General features: G+C 40.7%; 1 protein-coding gene across 1 annotated transcript; it reads left to right on the top strand.

Moving 5' to 3' along the window:
• Positions 1–3,495: 3,495 nt before the first annotated feature.
• LIPM (lipase, family member M) lies at positions 3,496–13,749 on the top strand. The gene is made up of 10 exons (XM_010074753.1): positions 3,496–3,611; positions 5,053–5,164; positions 6,325–6,442; positions 7,143–7,341; positions 8,032–8,141; positions 8,848–8,984; positions 9,541–9,687; positions 10,723–10,794; positions 12,228–12,299; positions 13,516–13,749. Exons 1-10 carry the CDS (start codon positions 3,496–3,498, stop codon positions 13,747–13,749), a joined length of 1,317 nt encoding a protein of 438 aa, XP_010073055.1.
• The last annotated feature ends 4,643 nt before the right edge of the window (positions 13,750–18,392 follow it).

Consider the following 18,392-nt stretch of genomic DNA (forward strand, 5'->3'; position numbering starts at 1 on the left):
GAAATCCTCCCAGCGAGCCGATACCATTTGCCTTGATGATGAGCACCAGGAATCTTTTTCCAGGCCTGACAGAGCTGAGAGAATCTCTCACCCAAGCAGCACCTGCCTCACTAGTGCTTTATGCTTTTGCCGTTGTGTCTCTTTGTGTGTGGACACCATTGTAAGGACACCCTTTGTTGGCTGGAGATATAGAGGCCATTGCTGGGCAGGGAGCCTCTGCCTTTATCCCCGCCCCAGACATGCCTGTGCTGAGAGCCAACAGTGCTCCAGACAAAGTGATCGCATGGGGTGGGGTAGCTGAGGGCAGGTGTCATACCCATGCTGCCAGAAACCAGGTATTATCCCAGGGATGCTATGGAGAATGCACTGTTAGACCCTGTCCTTAGGTCTCTGTGTTTTGCTCACTCTCAAAAAACAACTGCTTACACCGTTATGGCATGAAATATTTTTGAAGCCGTATGAGTGCACAGAGGGGTTCCTTCTGGTTTTGCTGCTGTGTGTTCCCTTGGAGACTGGCAGCTGGCAATTTGCACAAAAACAAGCCTCTCTCTCAGTGAAGCATACCTTCCTGTAACCTCCTTAACATACTCAAAATAGCCAAAATGTTTGTGATAACCACATACACTATCTGGATGAAGAAGCCAAAAGAACATTCTTCATCCATGAAGAACTGCTGTATTCAGCTGCTTGCAAATATCTTCCATTCTTAAGTCACTTCCACAGCCAGGGCTAATTCCTGAAGCAAGAAGGAATGGAGAGAGAAATGTGCTTGCAGAAAATACCAAAATTCTAGGGATTATATCCTGTGCACTGCTTTTTTTTTTTTTTTTTTAATCCAGAAAAGGAAGCTGAGGTTTCATAAACCAGTCATGTAGTCAACAATTAATATAGAATCATAGAATCATTAAGGTTGGAAAAGACCTCAAGGATCATCAACCACCTAACTCACTAAACCATGTCCCTAAGCACCACATCTACACATTTCTTGAACACCTCCAGGGATGGTGACTCCACCACTTCCATGGGCAGCCTGTTCCAATGCCTGATCACTCTTGATCACTCTTTCAGTGAAGAAATTTTTTCTAATATCTAGCTTAAACGTCTCCTGGTGCAACCTGAAGCCATTTCCTCTTGTCCTATCACTTGTTACTTTAGAGAAGAGGCCAGCACCCACCTCACTACAACCTCCTTTCAGGTAGTTGTAGAGAGTGATAAGGTCTCCTCTCAGCCTCCTCTGCTCTAGACTAAACAACCCCAGCTCCCTCAGCCGCTCCTCATAAGACCTGTGCTCCAGACCCTTCACCAGCTTCGTTGCCCTTCTCTGGACCTGCTCCAGCACCTCAATGTCCTTCTTGTGGTGAGGGGCCCAAAACTGAACACAGGATTCAAGGTGCGGCCTCAACAGTGCTGAGTACAGGGACACAATCACTTCCCCAGTCCTGCTGGCCACACTATTGCTGATGCAGGCCAGGATGCCGTTGGACTTCTTGGCCACCTGGGCACACTGCTGGCTCATGTTCAGAAAAGGCACTTATTTATATAAGGGCACCTAGACTGACCAGTTTAAAGTTCATTTGTGTATGACCGTATTTGTGAAGCTGCAGCCACACCTCTGACAGCGACATTTAAAGCATTTCCACTGAATTCTACACCTCTTTATAATGTGAGTAACTTCCTTGGAAGCATGTAAGCAGAATATGCTTGTCTGTATTTAAGAAAAAATCTGCCTAACACTTGTCCTTGTTCATGTTCTTCCCCCAGCTCAAACAATTGCTTCAAACACCTGCGGCCAATAACTGCAAATGATTATTTTATCCACTAGTTTGCTGCTTATGGTATTATGCCATATATATGTTGTCCTTTTATTCAGTATTGACTTCTTTTTGTCAATGAAGCATTGCCTTACACTAAAGAATGCATCTGGCTTTGTTCAGAGCGAGTTAACAGCACACATTAATGAGCTAGAATAGCATGAGGTACTGAAGATAAGTACATATTTGAACAGTTCATTCGTGGAATTCATGTTGAGCTTCAAAAGACACTGGTGCTTTAAAAAAGGAGAAAACCTGGTTTTCTTAGAGGGAAGATACAAGATGTTAAATTATATGAAAGGAAATAAACATAAGACTAAACAAAAGATAAATCCACATGTAGACTCAATGTTTGTAAACACTTTCCAAGAGCTATTTGAAAATAATTTCCTGTCTTACTGCCCTACCAGAACTCAAAGTTGAACCTTTATATTTCTCTTTGAAGGCCTGCTAGCAAATCTTGTAGGAACAGGTCTCCCGAGGCTTTCTTTCGTATTTCTTCCTGGTCTGTAAATATTAAAGAAAACAACTTCTGAGGATACACTAAATAAATCTGGTTGTAACCAGAGCCAGTATTACAAGGAGAAAGTATACAAGCTATAATATACATAGAAGTATCAAAGCCTTTTTAAAACCTCGATAGCTATTCATCTCAGTGTATAAGCTAATCTGTTCTGTGTGGATGAATGGTATCTGTAAGATGGAATGAATATTTAGAGGAACAAGTGAGGGGAACTAAAGAAAAATTACTTTCGAGGTTTAAAAATACTGAGCTGGAACAGGCAGAATGAGAAGTCCACAAGCTTTGTACCAGAATATACAAGTGTAGAAAAAAAACAGAAAGCCTCAATCATACTTCTGCAAAGTTTGTATTGTATCAATAGCTAGGGCAACAGTTAAGGAACAGGGCTGCATTATGTTTGCACTTCACAAAAAGAGCGTCACAAAGGTCCCTATCCTCAAAACCTCACCATCTACTCAAACCCACCTGAGTTCTACTGCTGGGCAATATTGGCCCACTCCCAGCATGCTTTATACCACTGAGACAAGTGGCCATTATGGTCACATTTCCTAAATCCATACAGATTACAGAAAAGCATTCTAGCTTCATAACTATACATTTAGAATATATCCATTTTATTCCATGGCCATTTTAGAGCTGAAATATGAATATAGAAAAATCTCCTGAAACCATTCCTGCAGCAATGTAGAATTACAGAAGAGCAATGTGAGTGTTAAAAGAGTAAAAGAAAAATATGTGCAATAACATCTATAGAAGTATCAAAGAGTCAGAGTTCCTTCCATCCTTTCCATGTAACGTGAGAACCTGGAATTGGCAAGTTGTAAGTAAAATAGAAGATTGTTGCAGGTTTATTGACATTTTCATTAGGTATGATAAGGTATATCTATGAACATATTTGTTTTCAAAATTCCTGCTCTTGCTTTGCCTCTCCACAGAGGATGGTATTCTCCTTAAAAATCCAGCAATCTGTGATAGTAAAAGAGCCTTGTTATGGCTGTGGTGGTGAAGGAGATGAAAAGCACGAGGTTTGAGAATGAAAGGAGTTGCCTCTCTCTGGTGCTACACTGGGGAAAAGCTGAAGTGATAGCAGAAGGAACGAGGAGTGGGAAAGAAATAGATGCTTATTGTCTAGGTGCTACATGATTGGAAATAAAACAGTGCATGACCATCGTTTTGCTGCTGTCTTTACCCAGCACTTCTTCTGAACACCCAGGAATTGAGTTTCCATTCTTCTGTTGTCTCAGTCACGCAGCTGAACACATGATTTCTGGCACAAGGTCAGTAACGCTTTAACTTCTTTCTGACCCAAAACTGGTGAAGGCTTTGTAGGAGCTACAAAAGACATTATCAAACATAGGCTTGTGGAGTTGCTTTATTATTTGAGAACAAATATATTTTGTTATATTGCTTTGTTTGTAACTCACATAGATAAAAGGATGGCTATTTCTTGGAAGTTTCCTTTTGGCAAAAGAGGAGTAGCACAACTCACCCAGACTGAATTCAGGTAACTCTGGGATAACTGGAGAGGCATGTAAAAATACCAGGGGTGGGAGTGAGATAACAGTGGCTTTCAACCAGAAGAAAGGAGGCTGAAGCCAAGTGAAAAGAAGTTTTTAAACTGTGTGTTCCTTTTTTCTACAAAAGAAGCCAAGTCTTTTCAGGATACAGATTTTATCAGAATGTAGTCTTAGAAAGTTAAGATATAAATTTTTCTGTGATAAGAAAAAATAAACTGTTCATATTATTTGTGGGAAAAGTTACAAAGTCTTGTTGATTGGGAAAACCATAAATGCAGTAGATCTTTTGGCTAAATCAGTCTGGCTTAGAGCTCTATCACTGGGCCAGTGGAGTTTTAGACATGGTCTCCAGGCATTTGTGTGGCATAACTAGCCTGCTGATTTAAGCACTCTGCATTTTCATTGAGCTAGGAATATGTAGGTGTTCACAGACTGTGGAGCTGTTATGTGTGCAGCTAAGCAAGATAGTTTCCTCTCGGGCTTTTTCTGTTTTCATTTCCTGAACAAAACTCAGTGTCCCTGCACTCACTCTCTACCTATCAATACATTTAGCAAAGCTTTCTGTTCCTTTCTCCATCCTCATCCTACAGAGTGGATACATTTTGCCATTGAGTACCTTTGTATAAATTACATTAGGCAACTATAAATAAGTGCTTTATTTAGGTTCCTAAGTTCTTAATTAAATGATACATATTTTAATTTGTTTATTTTCAATTGTCTTTGTTTTTTCATTTAACTATCCAACACTTTGGTTGTCTCCACTTTGAAAACTTCACTGTGCCAATGACTGACGTAGTTGTGAGTTGCCCAATAACTCCAGTGTTCCCCAGAGTTAGCCAGAAACGTTTCCTAATTAATCTACAGAAAAGAGGTGTAGCATGGTAATGTGACTTCTCAGAAGAATGAGTGAAATCCATTCCTCAGAAAGCCTTCCTCTTTTCCCTGGATTCACTGATAGTTTGCCCTGATAGAGAGCAATGTCCTAGTCCAAACCTTAGCAGACAATGCAGATATTGCTGTATTTAAACACCTCTGACAGGTGTTTAAAACCAGCTTTGTTCTGTTTAATTAGAAGTAGGGGGTACCAGAGTAGCTCCATTCAGTATTGGGCAGCCCTTTCCTCATCAAAAAAGAACAGAACCTGTCTGGGTTACAAGCTCAGAGCAGGACTACAGTCAGATGAATATATTCTTTTATCCAGAGAGAAGATGTGGCTGTTTGTTGCTGTGACATATTTGTTTCATGGAATTACTCATCCAGAACAACTCGGGCGAATGAAGAGAGCTGTGGATCCTGAAGCATTTATGAATATTGTAAGTTGCTTGATAGAGTGACCTGGGGATGGAAGGAATGCACATCTGACAGCAGAGGGTTTTCTAGGTGTTGGAAGCAACAAGATAGATAAGCTGCCTTTATTTAACCCATCATCTCTAATCACTCCATATGCTACTGCCTTCTCATCTATTCTCCTTTTTCTGCATGTGTAACAGCACATCTTGTGTTTGACAGAAATTAAGACAAACACCTTTCCTTAGTAGAACTCCAGAGTTAATTTCCTTTTAAATATCATTTACTAGTATGCTATTGCTGCCACGATGCCTCTATCTGAAAGAAAAACCATCCGGAATGTTAGTGTTTTGTCATCAAAGAAGACTCTAAATAGTGGCTTATGTATTCTCCTTTTTTGAATGACGAGCATAGATAAGAAATGGCCAGCTTTTCAGAAGAACACCTCTTGCCAAGCAAGCTTCTTTAGATCTTTAGTCACCTGTTAAAATCTTGGGGTTTCCGTCCTGCATGACAAATTACATTGGGTAATTCTCTTGAGTACAAGGTATAAAAAACCAGCCCTCTTTATAACAAAACAGGTTGAATGTTACAGGTCAAAAGTAATATTATTTCAGAGCTTAAGACTGGCTGTGCTAGTGATTTCTCTCGAGACGATGCAAGTGGCTGATCCTGTTTTTTCCATAATGTAGTCAATTTTTCAGCAGTACTCATTGCCTATGTGCCATTCACAAAAGGGCAGTTGTGAAGCTCTCTGGATTTCTCTGAAGGTAGTTTAAATAAACTGTCTTCACTTTGCATTGCAGCAGATCAGGAGCATGCACCCAGGCAGCTCCTCATCTTGGCTGTGGGAATCATAAGCTCCTGCTGTGAGGTTGCAGTGATTCTTATATTAGCAGAATGCAAGGACTTGTGATTGTATGGCAGTAGTGTAATACAGTTTTTTTTATAACAGATTTTAACTGAATAGTCAAATCCTGGGTATAACACAAAGATTGAAGGAAATCTGTTGTAGTTTTGGGGCTACAATATTCAATATGATATTGCTTTATTCAGATGCTTAATATATGTAGACTAAAACCCCAGTTGTATATGCTCTCTAATATTTCTTCATTGCTAATATCTTATGCATATACTATATGAAATAGACTTCTGCAAGCAAATGAATTTGTACCTTCTCTTCTAGAATGAGCTAATTATTTACAAAGGGTACCCCAGTGAGGAGTATGAAGTGACAACAGAAGATGGTTATATCATTACCATTAACAGAATCCCTTATGGTACACAGAACCAGGGAAACCAAGGTACAGTTCTTTAATGTGAGACAAAACCAGCCCGGATAGGGCACAATCTGGAAAGAGATACCTTATATTTGTAAAATGTCCATCAAAGCTTGCATACACAAATGAAATTTTCCCAGTCTTCTGGCTGCCCTGAACAGCTTGTAAGATCAACATGATTTATGTCAATCACACCTATTTATACTAAAAACCCACTATAATATGAAGTCTATATCCTCATAATAAGAGTTGATGAGTAAAAGTTTAAAAAAAAAAAAAAGGTAAAGGCTTAATCTGCCCAATCCACCTGTTTCGAGAAAGCTGTTCCAGCTTCTAATTTTGCTTTGGTTTTGCTTACACCTGGTTAATATCAGTGACTGATTCATATTTCGGGTAAAAGAAATCTCCGTAAACAATCATTCTATCTATCTATCTATCAGTTTGAGAATCTCAAGCTAATGCAGTAGAGCTACACAAACAATGACTAGAGGGTGCCAAGCTAGTTTTTGCTGGTGCCAGGCAGATCTTTCCATAAATCCTTACAGAAGCTTAGAAGAAGTTATCTCTTTAAAGAAAGAGATGTTTTGTTCTTATGATTAGTTGCCTCACTTTAATTCCATGCAGGAACAATCCCAGTATTGAATATGGGACAGTAAAGTCCCTGAACAACCAGAAAATCAAGAAATTTTATAAAATGTTGTTTTATTTCTGATTTTCTTTTCAGCTTTGAAACCTGCTGTTTTTCTCCAACATGGATTATTGGGAGATGCTAGTAACTGGGTGACAAACCAGCCCAACAACAGCTTGGGCTTCATGCTGGCTGATGCTGGCTTTGATGTTTGGATGGGAAATAGCAGAGGGAATCGCTGGTCCAGAAAACATCAAAATTATTCCATTGATCAAGATGAATTCTGGGATTTCAGGTAGGCTGAACCATTGAAGGACATCTCCAGTGCCCACTCTTACGTATTTATTTAAGCTGGCTAAATCAGGGATTTACATATGCTATCTTTTAAGAAGTATTCTTTACATTCACTTTTGTTGAGGTGCCCCTATACACACCTGTGAACTATAACAGTGGCAGAGACTAATTTCCTCTAATTACCGCTAGAAAATGCAGAGGAACCCGCCCAGGTCATGTCCAAGACACTCCTCAGTTCTGGAGGCAATTTTTGAGACTACATAGAAATACTGTTCTGTGCATTACAATAACACTAAAATAACAGAGGAGCAAATATAAATAAATTTTGCAATTATTTAAATTAACATTTAAAACCAGACCTTTTGTTTAACACCAAATCATAAAATACAGGTTTCCATAAATGGAGCTCTTTTACTATACCATCACCTGTTCCTTCTGTGTAGGCCATTACAATTCAACCAGATACTTCTTGAAGTTGTAGTCCTTCTGTTGATGTACAGGGAGAAAATACCCCAGAAAGCCTTGAATAGTGTCTTCCATAACCAGTGCCAGAAAAACATAGAACCTAAAATAGCTGAATGATTCACTAAGTGGTTCATGTTATTTCTTTGCTGACAAGCCTGTAATAAAAATGTGAATTCAAATGGATTTTTAATTTATGCATGCCTCTTTTTCAATCTCCTGCCTGCAGTTTTGATGAGATGGCAAAGTTTGATCTCCCAGCAGCAATGAATTTCATTGTGCAGAAAACAGGACAGGAAAAGTTGTACTATATTGGCTATTCGCAAGGTACCACCATTGGTAAGTTATGTACAACAGACCAATGTTTCCAGAAAACAGGAGTAAAATGTGATTTGAAATACTGAATGTACCTGGGGTTTTCATTAATTCTTTGCAGGTGTGCAAAACTGCTGCTTTCAGCATGTAGGCATTTTAATTTATTATAAAGACAATAAAACATAATGGGTCAAATGCACTGCTGTGTGAACCTGTTGACCTGGAATTATGCTGGAAATTATTGTGGGCCATGCAAATTGTTTCTTTCCAAGATGCATGGGTGTGCCCAACAACAGATGGTCAGTTGACCAGAATAAACAAAATAGGAAGATGAGAGTACAGAAAGAGAAGTTGACCAGTTTGGACAGGACACACAGAGAAAAAGAAAATGGGAAATTGGATTAACCATAAGAAAAACAACTGCTTCTCCCAGTACTATATGAAATGCATGAATATATACCAGAAGTGTGTGTGTATGTTTAAATGGGTTTGGAAAAAAACTGCAAAGGCAAAATATAGAAATAAAATTCTCTCTGCATGTGGAAATAAAACTGCAAGCTGGTAACACATGCAAAAGAGAGATTTCACACAAATCTAGCCTGAACCATAGTCTCTGAATAACTAACAAGATTGCTTGTGGTTTGAAATTGCAAAATAACATTTATCAATATTGAAAACAGTCTAATGTACACATGATGGTTATCTTAACACCTCTTTTTTGTTTTCTCAGCTTTCATTGCATTTTCAACAATGCCAGAGCTGGCTCAAAAAATCAAACTTTATTTTGCATTGGCACCTGTCACTACTATTAAGTATGCTAGAAGCCCAGCAACAAAACTGCTCTACCTTCCTGAAAAATTGCTCTGGGTATGTGATATCTTGGTTTCAACTGTTTAATCATGTACTTGTTTGCTCAGCTCTTAAAATGGATAAACAGAAAGTATAGGGCTTTATGAAATCTACTCGTCTGCATGTGTGTATGTTCATCCTATACCTGAAGCCTTTGAAAGTTCAGACTGGACATTAAGAAAAACTTTTTATCTAGACCAATAGTGCAGCACTGGGATAGGTCACCCAGAGAGGCACAGGGTTGCAGATCTTCAAAGGTTTCCGATTCCTGTAGACAAAGCCACAACTGATGTGCAAGCTTAGAGATAAAATAGAAATTGGAGTTAACATTTAAGGTATCTCTTCATTAAAAGTGATGTAACAGAAATTGAGTAATGCCTGAGCAGGCTGATGCAATGGAAAAACACCTAATTTCTCTATTGTTTGTGGGAACATCATCTGGCAAATGAAGAAAAAGCAAGTGAGAACCAGTGAAAGTCCTGGAAAGAGGAACAGGACGCAAACACATTTTAAAAGCAACAGCACAACGTAAAAGTGTACATTCTTAAATGAATGTTACATTTGTATTTCACAGGGTTTACTTGGCAAAAGAGAATTCCTTCCCCAGACTGAATGTCTAAGAAGGCTAATAGTCCCTGTCTGCAGCCACCGAGCTTTTGCCAGGCTCTGTAGAAACGTCTTCTTCAGTCTGGGTGGCTGTAACCTGAAAAACATTGACATGGTATGTATAACTCTCACCAGCTCTGCTGAGACTTTAAGCTTCTACTCCCAAAATTCACCTTCTATCCTGTGGCGTGAATCTTGATTTTCTATTATTCAGCATCACATTGCAGGAAACAGTCCCCACTACAGGACAGCAATATCTGCTGGTTGTCCCATCACTGGCAGGGGACCACTGCCTCACTCCTCAGAGGAGCACTTGGCACCACCCCTACAGTCAACAGCTCCTCAAAGCCCCTCAAAACTCTGCTGTCTGCCTTCTTCCAGACCTCACGTAGGGGGCCATCTCCTTGTTCATACTGTGACTACTGGTTTCACTGGAGATCTTCATTGTGCTGGCATACCACAGAAGATTAAATAAAACCTCTACCTGCTTCATGTTTCCAGGAGCTCTTTGCAACAGAAAAAGGCACACATGTATTCCCCCTTGTCCTCCTCCTCCAAGCCTTGGACCATCAGGGATGTACTCAGTGGCACTGGATGTCTTGGGTGTGCCTGAGAGAGAGCTGGCAGATACTGGGGGTTAAGACATACTTGGGCACCTCATGCTGTATACAGCTGTAGGTCAGACCACCTGGGCATCACAATTTTGTTACAGTGCTTTCCAAAAAATGCCTCAGAGCATGTTCTCTGTGGAAGGATCCCACAGCAACTTGTTAAGAAAAACCCACAGGACGAGGGTTTGGTTTACTTCAAACAGTTGTGCATTCCTCAGGCAGTTGCAGTTCTTTTTGCTGTTCTGTCCAACAGCGACTCTCTCTTACACAGGATCTGTTACAGACTTCTGAAGAAAAACCACCTAGTTTGAGGTCTAAATTGCTGACTTTCTATTCTGTCCTTTCCACCTGTTAGATTATTTTAGATTCTCAGTCATTCTGGAAAATGTTCTGGTTAGGGGGGTGTTCTTTCAGTGCTACATGTGGTGATACCACTCCAATTTATGTTTTATTCATACATTACAGTGCTGTGGCAGATGTTTTCATGTACATCTCAGCAGAAGGGAGCAGAAGAATACTCACTGAATATTTTCTTTCAGAACCGAATCGATGTATACATTGCACAAACCCCTGCTGGAACTTCTGTGCAGAACATTGTCCACTGGAGTCAGGTACTAGAAAACTCCTGGAAGACAAAATAGGTACTCACCTCTGGCTGAATGGTATAGAGTGGGTACAGCTGATATCCTGCTGTGTAGCCATTGCTAACTTCTTGGAAACACATGCAACCTGTGGTTTACAACTGAAATCTCAATTCAAAACACGTTTTTTTATTGATCCTTCCTTTACCAGCAGGATAGAAATACCCTGCGTGATAGAGGTACACTTGAAGGCAACAATGAAGTGCTGTGTTTGTGTAAAAATATGTATGCTGGAAGCTGTGTATGCAGATGTGCGTATCACTCTTCTTATTGCGTATCCAGTGCATTTTATAAATGATGTCCGCAGTTCTGTATGGAACCTACCTTAAGAAATCAGTTATATTTCCAATGTGGAGTGAAGAAATGAGCAAGACATAGGCTGCTTTGTAAAATATCAAATTTTACTAGTAAAAGCCCATGTATTTTCAGCTCTTGCTTTCAAAGCTGTCAGTCTGGACAGCAGTAGAACTATAAATAATAAAATCTTTGTTTAGTAGACTTGTTATGTCCCTTACTTATAATGTATCATCACAGTATGTTCTCAGGAGCAGTGCTGATGTAAGCTGTCTTTCTGTCTTTGGGCTCACACTTTCAGGATTCATAAAGTCTGGGCTCAGTCACAGAAGCTGCAGCACACAGGGCAGGTTTCCTGGCAGCACTGCAGGCTCTGGAGAAGAGCTGGAAGCAGCTGCGAGCACAGTGAGCTTGCAAGAGTGTTCATCACGTTTCAACACAACAAAAACATAGATATTCTGAGAAGACCTAATAGCAGCCTACCAGTACTTAAAGGGGGCCTGCAGGAGGGATGGGAAAACACTCTGTCAGGGAGTGTAGTGAGAGGACAAGGGGTAATGGGTATAAGCTGAAAGAGGGTAAATTTAGACTGGACATTAGGAAGAAATTTTTCACTGTGAGGGTGGTGAGGCACTGGAACAGGTTGCCCAGGGAAGCTGTGGATGCCCCACCCCTGGAGGTGTTCAAGGCCAGGCTGGATGAGGCTTTGAGCAACCTGGTCTAGTGGAAGGTGTCCCTGCCCATGGCAGGGGGCTTGGAACAAGGTGATCTTTAAGGTCCTTTCCAACACAAACCATTCTATGGTTCTATATGTTTGAGTGACATCTGCAGAGGCATTTACCCAAAATCAAACAATACTTTTGGTGGTGAATTTACATAAAATACTAGATTTTATTAAGTTGCTTTTGTAACCATGACATAGACCTGAAAAGAATAAGAGTTACAGAAGCACAGTGGAGGGAACTCTAGAAATTGACTCAGGTTTGATTCAGCATCCAGCCATGGACTGGCAAGTGCAAACATGCAGGAGGAGTATTCCTAAGTCTTCTTTGTTGTTGAATTCCTGAATTATGGCTTTATAACTACCCTTCTCTTGTTCATCCTTTTAGGAGGCCCGTTCAGGGAAGTTCCAAGCTTATGACTGGGGCAGTTCAAAGAAGAACATGGAAAAATACCAACAGGTATATTGTGGTGAAACGATATTAACAATATTATCAACATTGGACAACACAGAAGCACACATGAAGAGAACAAGGATGTAGTAGGAGAAATATTTTCAGAATACAAGTAAATGGGTTTAGCCACCACCATCTGTATTACTGCTTTCCAGTTTGGAAATCAACAGAAAAAGCATGCAAGCAGTAATGGCAATTATTAATTTTAAAAAGAAAAAGAGAGAGGAGGACAAAAACTTTTCAATTAAATGAACAATAGGAATAAGAGGAAGTAAGGGCAGGAAAGATAGATAGAAAATGCATTTCAAAAAAGAAGAGCGCATTTAGTGGGTAAGACCAAAGAGGCATCTTGCCTACTGGCGTGATTGACACAGTTGCCAAGGTACAAGAGCTGAGTGATACAATATTAGGAAGAGGACAGTTGGACAGCTAATAGCTACCCCTAGGTTCTGGCAGCCTGAGACAAAAGGACTTTGTCCTCAAGCAGTCCCTGAGGAACCTCTTCTCCATTCAAGACTAATCCCATCCTTGGCCTTCCTACCCTTTAGGTCTCCACAACAGCCTATCATTACGAGTTATATGTTTTAATGATTGCTTGCATAAAACACAACTTCCTTTGGTGTGTACTCAATTTGCTTGCCCCTGGAAAGTCACTGGATGCCTTCTAGGTTTTATGACATGAGAAGTAACGTGTTACTTACTTCCTGTGCTCTTTCTTCATACCATTTGTGATTGGATAAGCCTGTCTCCTGTTCCTGCTCTGGCCTCTATTTTCCAAACTAAGGAGTTGTAAGCTCCTTCCTTTCTTCTGCTACAAAAGCCACGCTATGCTCCTTTTCATCCTTGTCACATGTGTTTTCTAAAGACCATGTATGTCTTCTGGGGCTGACCAGTAGTCCAAAGGAACCAAGATGGGGGATTATCCAGAGGCACTCTGACATTTTCTGTCTTGTTCCAGAGTCCTGCCCTATGAGTTCCTCTCTAAGAGGGCAAAGACCCAACAGTAACTATTTGTCGACTCAGGAGGCATTTTTCCTTTAGCTATACTATCAGCTGGGTCATCCCTGCAAGCACAGACAGAAAAGGTAAGCAAGGGCACTTCCTTCCTATTTGGTTTAGGCACCTCTGCTTTGGACAGTGGCAGAAGGAAGACCCAAACGCAAGGTTAAAGTCTGCTGTGCTTTCCTGGATATTCATTCCTGTACTGCTTCATGTTTTCCAGGCTACTCCTCCTCTCTACAATGTAGAAAAGATGATTGTACCAACTGCTGTATGGACGGGGGGACACGACTTGCTTGCAGATCCCAAGGATGCAGCCATTTTACTGTCTCAAATTAAGACACTCATTTATCACAAGAGGATTCCTGAATGGGCACACATGGATTTCATCTGGGGGTTGGATGCACCTTTGCACATGTACAATGAAATTATTGACATGATGCAGAAGTATCCTTAACCCACGATGAGCCATACCTGGCTCATTCAATGACACTTGCTTTCACTGGGTACAAACAAAACCTTATTTTGCATCAGATGGTTTCTGCTGGAGATGGAGAAAGGGTTCCTCCTGATGCTATTTTCACACCACATGAATGCCTTTTGTATCCAGATTATGCACTTCATATTTTCTGGCAACCTTGTGGGTCAGTAATCACTTTTTAGTTGATACATCCTAGATTTGGCAATAACCATACTTTGCTAACAGAAGACAGGGTTTTCTTGCAGCCTGCTCTCTGCTTTAGACCTTAACAGTAACGAAAGCACTGACTTTCTCTGGATACAGTCAGCGATCTCAAGACACTTTCCATTCTTCATATTATTTCTGTTTAATGGGCTAGCAGTTACTGAAGGCCTAGTGTAAGCCAAGACTAATTCTAGCAGTTATGGTATTGATTGATTTTATTATTAGATGAGACAATGACCAGAAAGTAAAAACTGAGTTCTGACAAAAAACTCACTCCTGAAAAGTTATTTGTCTTCATTTGAAATGGGGCTGCTCACTTTTTTCATGAGGAGGGACAAGGGATACAGAGAGGGTAGACCCAGCAGAAAACAGTAGCCAGTCTTGTAGTTCAAGCAGGCACCCGGAAGATGGGAAACTTGAGTTCAATGAGCCCCAAGATAGAGAAATCCTGGTAGACACAATCTCTGTTGACAACACTTTCAGGATCTGTGTACATGAACTCTCCAGGGTGGGAGAAAGGAGCTGACTTCATCTTGGCAATGACAGCACTTTGGTGGGACACTTTGGTTCAAAGTTATACTCTGAACCCAGCAGAAACCTCATATCTCCTGCTGTTTCACATGGAAGCCACTAGCTACCACAGAGCTGAGCTGTTTTCACCTTTATCATGTCTCTGAGAAGCCTCTTTGGTGTTTAAACACTAAAATGAAAAGCACCTGAGCATGGCTAGAAAGATTCCATTATCTCCGTCCCATGGGTATTTAGAACACTTTGCCTGTTAGTGGGAAGGGCTGCTTTGAAAACAGTTCTGAAGAAACTGTCATCCTATTGAATTTCCTGGGGGAACTCTGGCTCTACCAATCTTGTTTTAAATAGGTAGTTATATCACAAAGACACTCACTTGAAGGGTAGCCTCCATGGTTATTAGGTTACAGCATTATGGGTCACTGTCCCTCCACAATGAAGTGTCGTTAGCTTGCTTCACTGTGAAAAGAAACAGACTGCATTTAGGGGTTTCCTTTCAGCGTGACTGTTCTCATTCTCCATTTGAATCAAATGTTAACATGGGCCAAGTCTGGGATGCTAACCAGTGTAGGTACATCTGTTACACCAGGACAGCTCACTGGTGACACTATATGTCAGTGTCTCACTCTGTGAAATGGTTCATTAGCAGAACAAATTAACCGTGGCTGGTGCCACTTCTATCCCTTTTCATTCCAAGACAAACAACAGGCCTGTTTCATCTCCTGAGACCACTGCTGAAGCCTATCCTGTTTCCTTTTGCTCCAAGAATGTAAGCAGAGCTTGATCCAAACAAAAGAGTTCGCTTACAGACAAGGACATTCCTTACACCCAATACAAATACCTGGGGACAAATACCCTCCAGAGAGTCAGCCCTTCAGCTAACTCACTGCTTCTAGGGGAAATGCATGAGGACTTGAGACCTACTTTGTGAGTTTTCAATACTTGTGATGGGAAATGCAATAGCGATATACCTGAAAGAAGCCAGAGCATCACCTAAATTCACCTAGGAAAGAGATTGCAGCTGTGCAGCTATCTTGCAAGGCAGGAGACCATAGAGGAGGCAAGGTGTTGAATTTTCTGGAAAATTAGTAAAAACAGGTTGAGCAAGCAGCATTGGAAACATCCCAAGGACTGTTGATCCCACCTTGGGATATGAGGAGGGACTAGGCATCATGTTGCAGAAGCCCTTCTGAGTGATTAGTTTATGGTTTGATGAAAGTTATTGTCACTTAGAGACATCAGAGCAGCCAAGTTATAATGTTTTTATTGATAAATTATCAAATAACCTTTTTCACCATCCCAAACAATGTTCTTTACTTTGTATGTAAAGCAGAACTGTTACCATGGATTCACTGACATCCTGTTCTTATTTCACTCCCTTCCTTTCCCCACCACCCAAAGGCATATTATTTGTGACAGTATTCCCAAGAACACATCCCTTTCATCTGATGTTCTTTTAAATGCTCATCAGTCCATGATGAAACACGAGTTCTTCTGAAGACACTGACAAGTTAATTGGCTGAAAAGGCTGGTCCTCACCTAGGAGGATTCTACTTTATTTGTAGCCCAGCTGCCTAAGGACACAGAACGTGTCCATCTGCCCATGGTCATTAAGCCAATTTCAGTGAGGACTGTGCCCCCAGGCTGACTTCAACTAATTCAGCAGTAAGGCAAAGATCTCTAAAGATACTATGTTATCAGAGTTGACGAAAGTGGCTTGGGAGCAACGAACCCTTGTTTCTTCCCTCACTGGGAGAAAGGTTATATTATGTGTTCAAGCCTTCTATGGCACCAGTGGTCCCTACAGAAGCCATGTAGGCAGCTAATGTAGAATAAGATGGGTTTCATGAGTTGTGCTGCTCACTGAAAAACAGACTTAGGAGTCTGTATGTAATGTTAAAGATAACATAAACCAAGTGAACAGCAATAGCACAGACAGTGTTCTTGAGAGAATATGTTGAGAGAAGCTGGACACTTCCTCTTCTTCGTCCTAAAAGATGACATTCAGAGTCTCCCCTCAGCTGAGCAACAGTACAGGTCAAGGTCTGCCACAGCCTCAGGGAAAGGGAACACCCAGGTTCCAGCTAAGCATCCTAACCACTGATTTGTAGGTACATCTTAAACTCTCCTGCCCCATGGTGCATTTGGGGTTTGTGAATTTAACCAGAAGATCTTTTTCATCACAAAGATTTCCCCACCCCTGAAGCACTGCCAAATCAGCACTTAAACACGCTCTACAATAAATGCTGCCAACTTATGACACTCACGGCTGCTACCCTGCAGTGCTCATTGTGTTTTAACTTCCTTTTATCTGCGCAGGTTTCTGCCAGTGAATCAGTCTGCAAGTGGAGACAGACCAGGAACTGTGGCAGAAGACACTAGCAAGGCAGTCAAAGTAGAGGTAAGTTGCTTGTATGTACGTGTTCATGGTCTTTTTCTCTGTTGCCTGTCTCCATAAAAATGTTCAGTCTTTGGTTTGTGCAGTTGCTTAGAAGAATTAAAAGCTTTTTGCCTCTCTGATCTGTAAGCTTATTACTGTGCTTCTTTGCTCAAGTTAGAAGAGAAAGGCAAAGAAATTTGACCTGAGCAAAAGGAAGAAAAAGAGCAACCATTTAATTTTCCTCTACTTGTTTTCTTCAGTTTGAGACCAACGGAATGAAACCTCAGTACTGCAACAGTGTGTGTAAACTGGACCTCCTGCTCATGCACTGTGGTGCATGTGCATGTTTTGTTAGTGAGTAAGGCAGCAGATTCTCATAAGCATTTGGTCACAGCTGCTTCTCTGGTTGGTGTGTGTATGCCTTACAGTCTACAGGAAATAAATTTTAGACTGCTTAAAGCACAAGGATAGATGGATGAATTTCTGAAAGGCTTGTATCTTAGTTTCACTAAAACTTAAAAGTACCTAAAGAACTTTCAAGGGCATTTTTCTCTCTGACCTTTTTATCTTCTAAGTATGTTCTTTTGTGTCAGTTTACAATGCCCAATATTTCCTTATGATGACTTCTCACTATATAAAAACAGCTGTTCATGTCTCCTAGCTATCTTTATTCCTGAAGCCTAAGGGACCAGTGGCCTGCCGAGATTGCTATTACGTAGCCCGCTGTGTCTGATTTAAAAGGTGAATACCTGGAAGCCCATGAGCCATGCCGTCTAAGCCAGGTGGTCATAGAGTGCATTGAGAAAAGTTTGCCCTAACAAGAGGAATAATTTAGCCTCTGTGTTGCCCCAGCTAGTCTTGGTAGTGATTTGAAAACAAGCTGACACATGAGCAGAACTTTTTCTTCCTAAATGAGATTCCCCATGCAGGGAGAGGGAGGCATATGCTACTCCCATTAGAAGAGAGTATAACAGCAGAAAGGAAAAAAGAGTGTTGGGCTGACTAAGTATGTAGTTGTGAGGCTTCCTGTTTTAACAACAAAAATTAAGAAGTATTTGATACACAAAGGGAATTGAATGTGTTTTGATGCCAAGTTTAAAGTTTTGGGTGTTTCCAAACACTGCTTCATTCCAACTGTCTGATGACTCAGCAGGTCTGACTTCTTTAAATTTGTTCAAATTTAAAGGTTAATATGAAGATCAGAAAAAGTTGAAACTCCTCCTATAAGAATATTTAAAGAGTGCAAAAATATCTTAGTTGCCCCTCCTTCACTCCCACAAATCCTGTTTATCTACCCCATTACTTGCCAGGGAATACTCACTATTTTCTCTTGATCTGTAGTTCCATTTACAAGTACAAATAAACTTCATCGAGCAGCATGTCTTGTCATAGCAGACGTCTTATGCTAGAAGCAGACTCCAGAAACATGTAGCTGCATGAGAACTTCTGTTCTTCATTAAAAATTGTATTCTACAGATGTAGTGGACCTAGCAATGCCTGGTTTCAGCAG

The sequence above is a fragment of the Pterocles gutturalis genome, unplaced genomic scaffold, assembly GCF_000699245.1.
Source record: "Pterocles gutturalis isolate BGI_N339 unplaced genomic scaffold, ASM69924v1 scaffold35682, whole genome shotgun sequence".
Lineage (NCBI taxonomy): Eukaryota > Metazoa > Chordata > Aves > Pterocliformes > Pteroclidae > Pterocles > Pterocles gutturalis.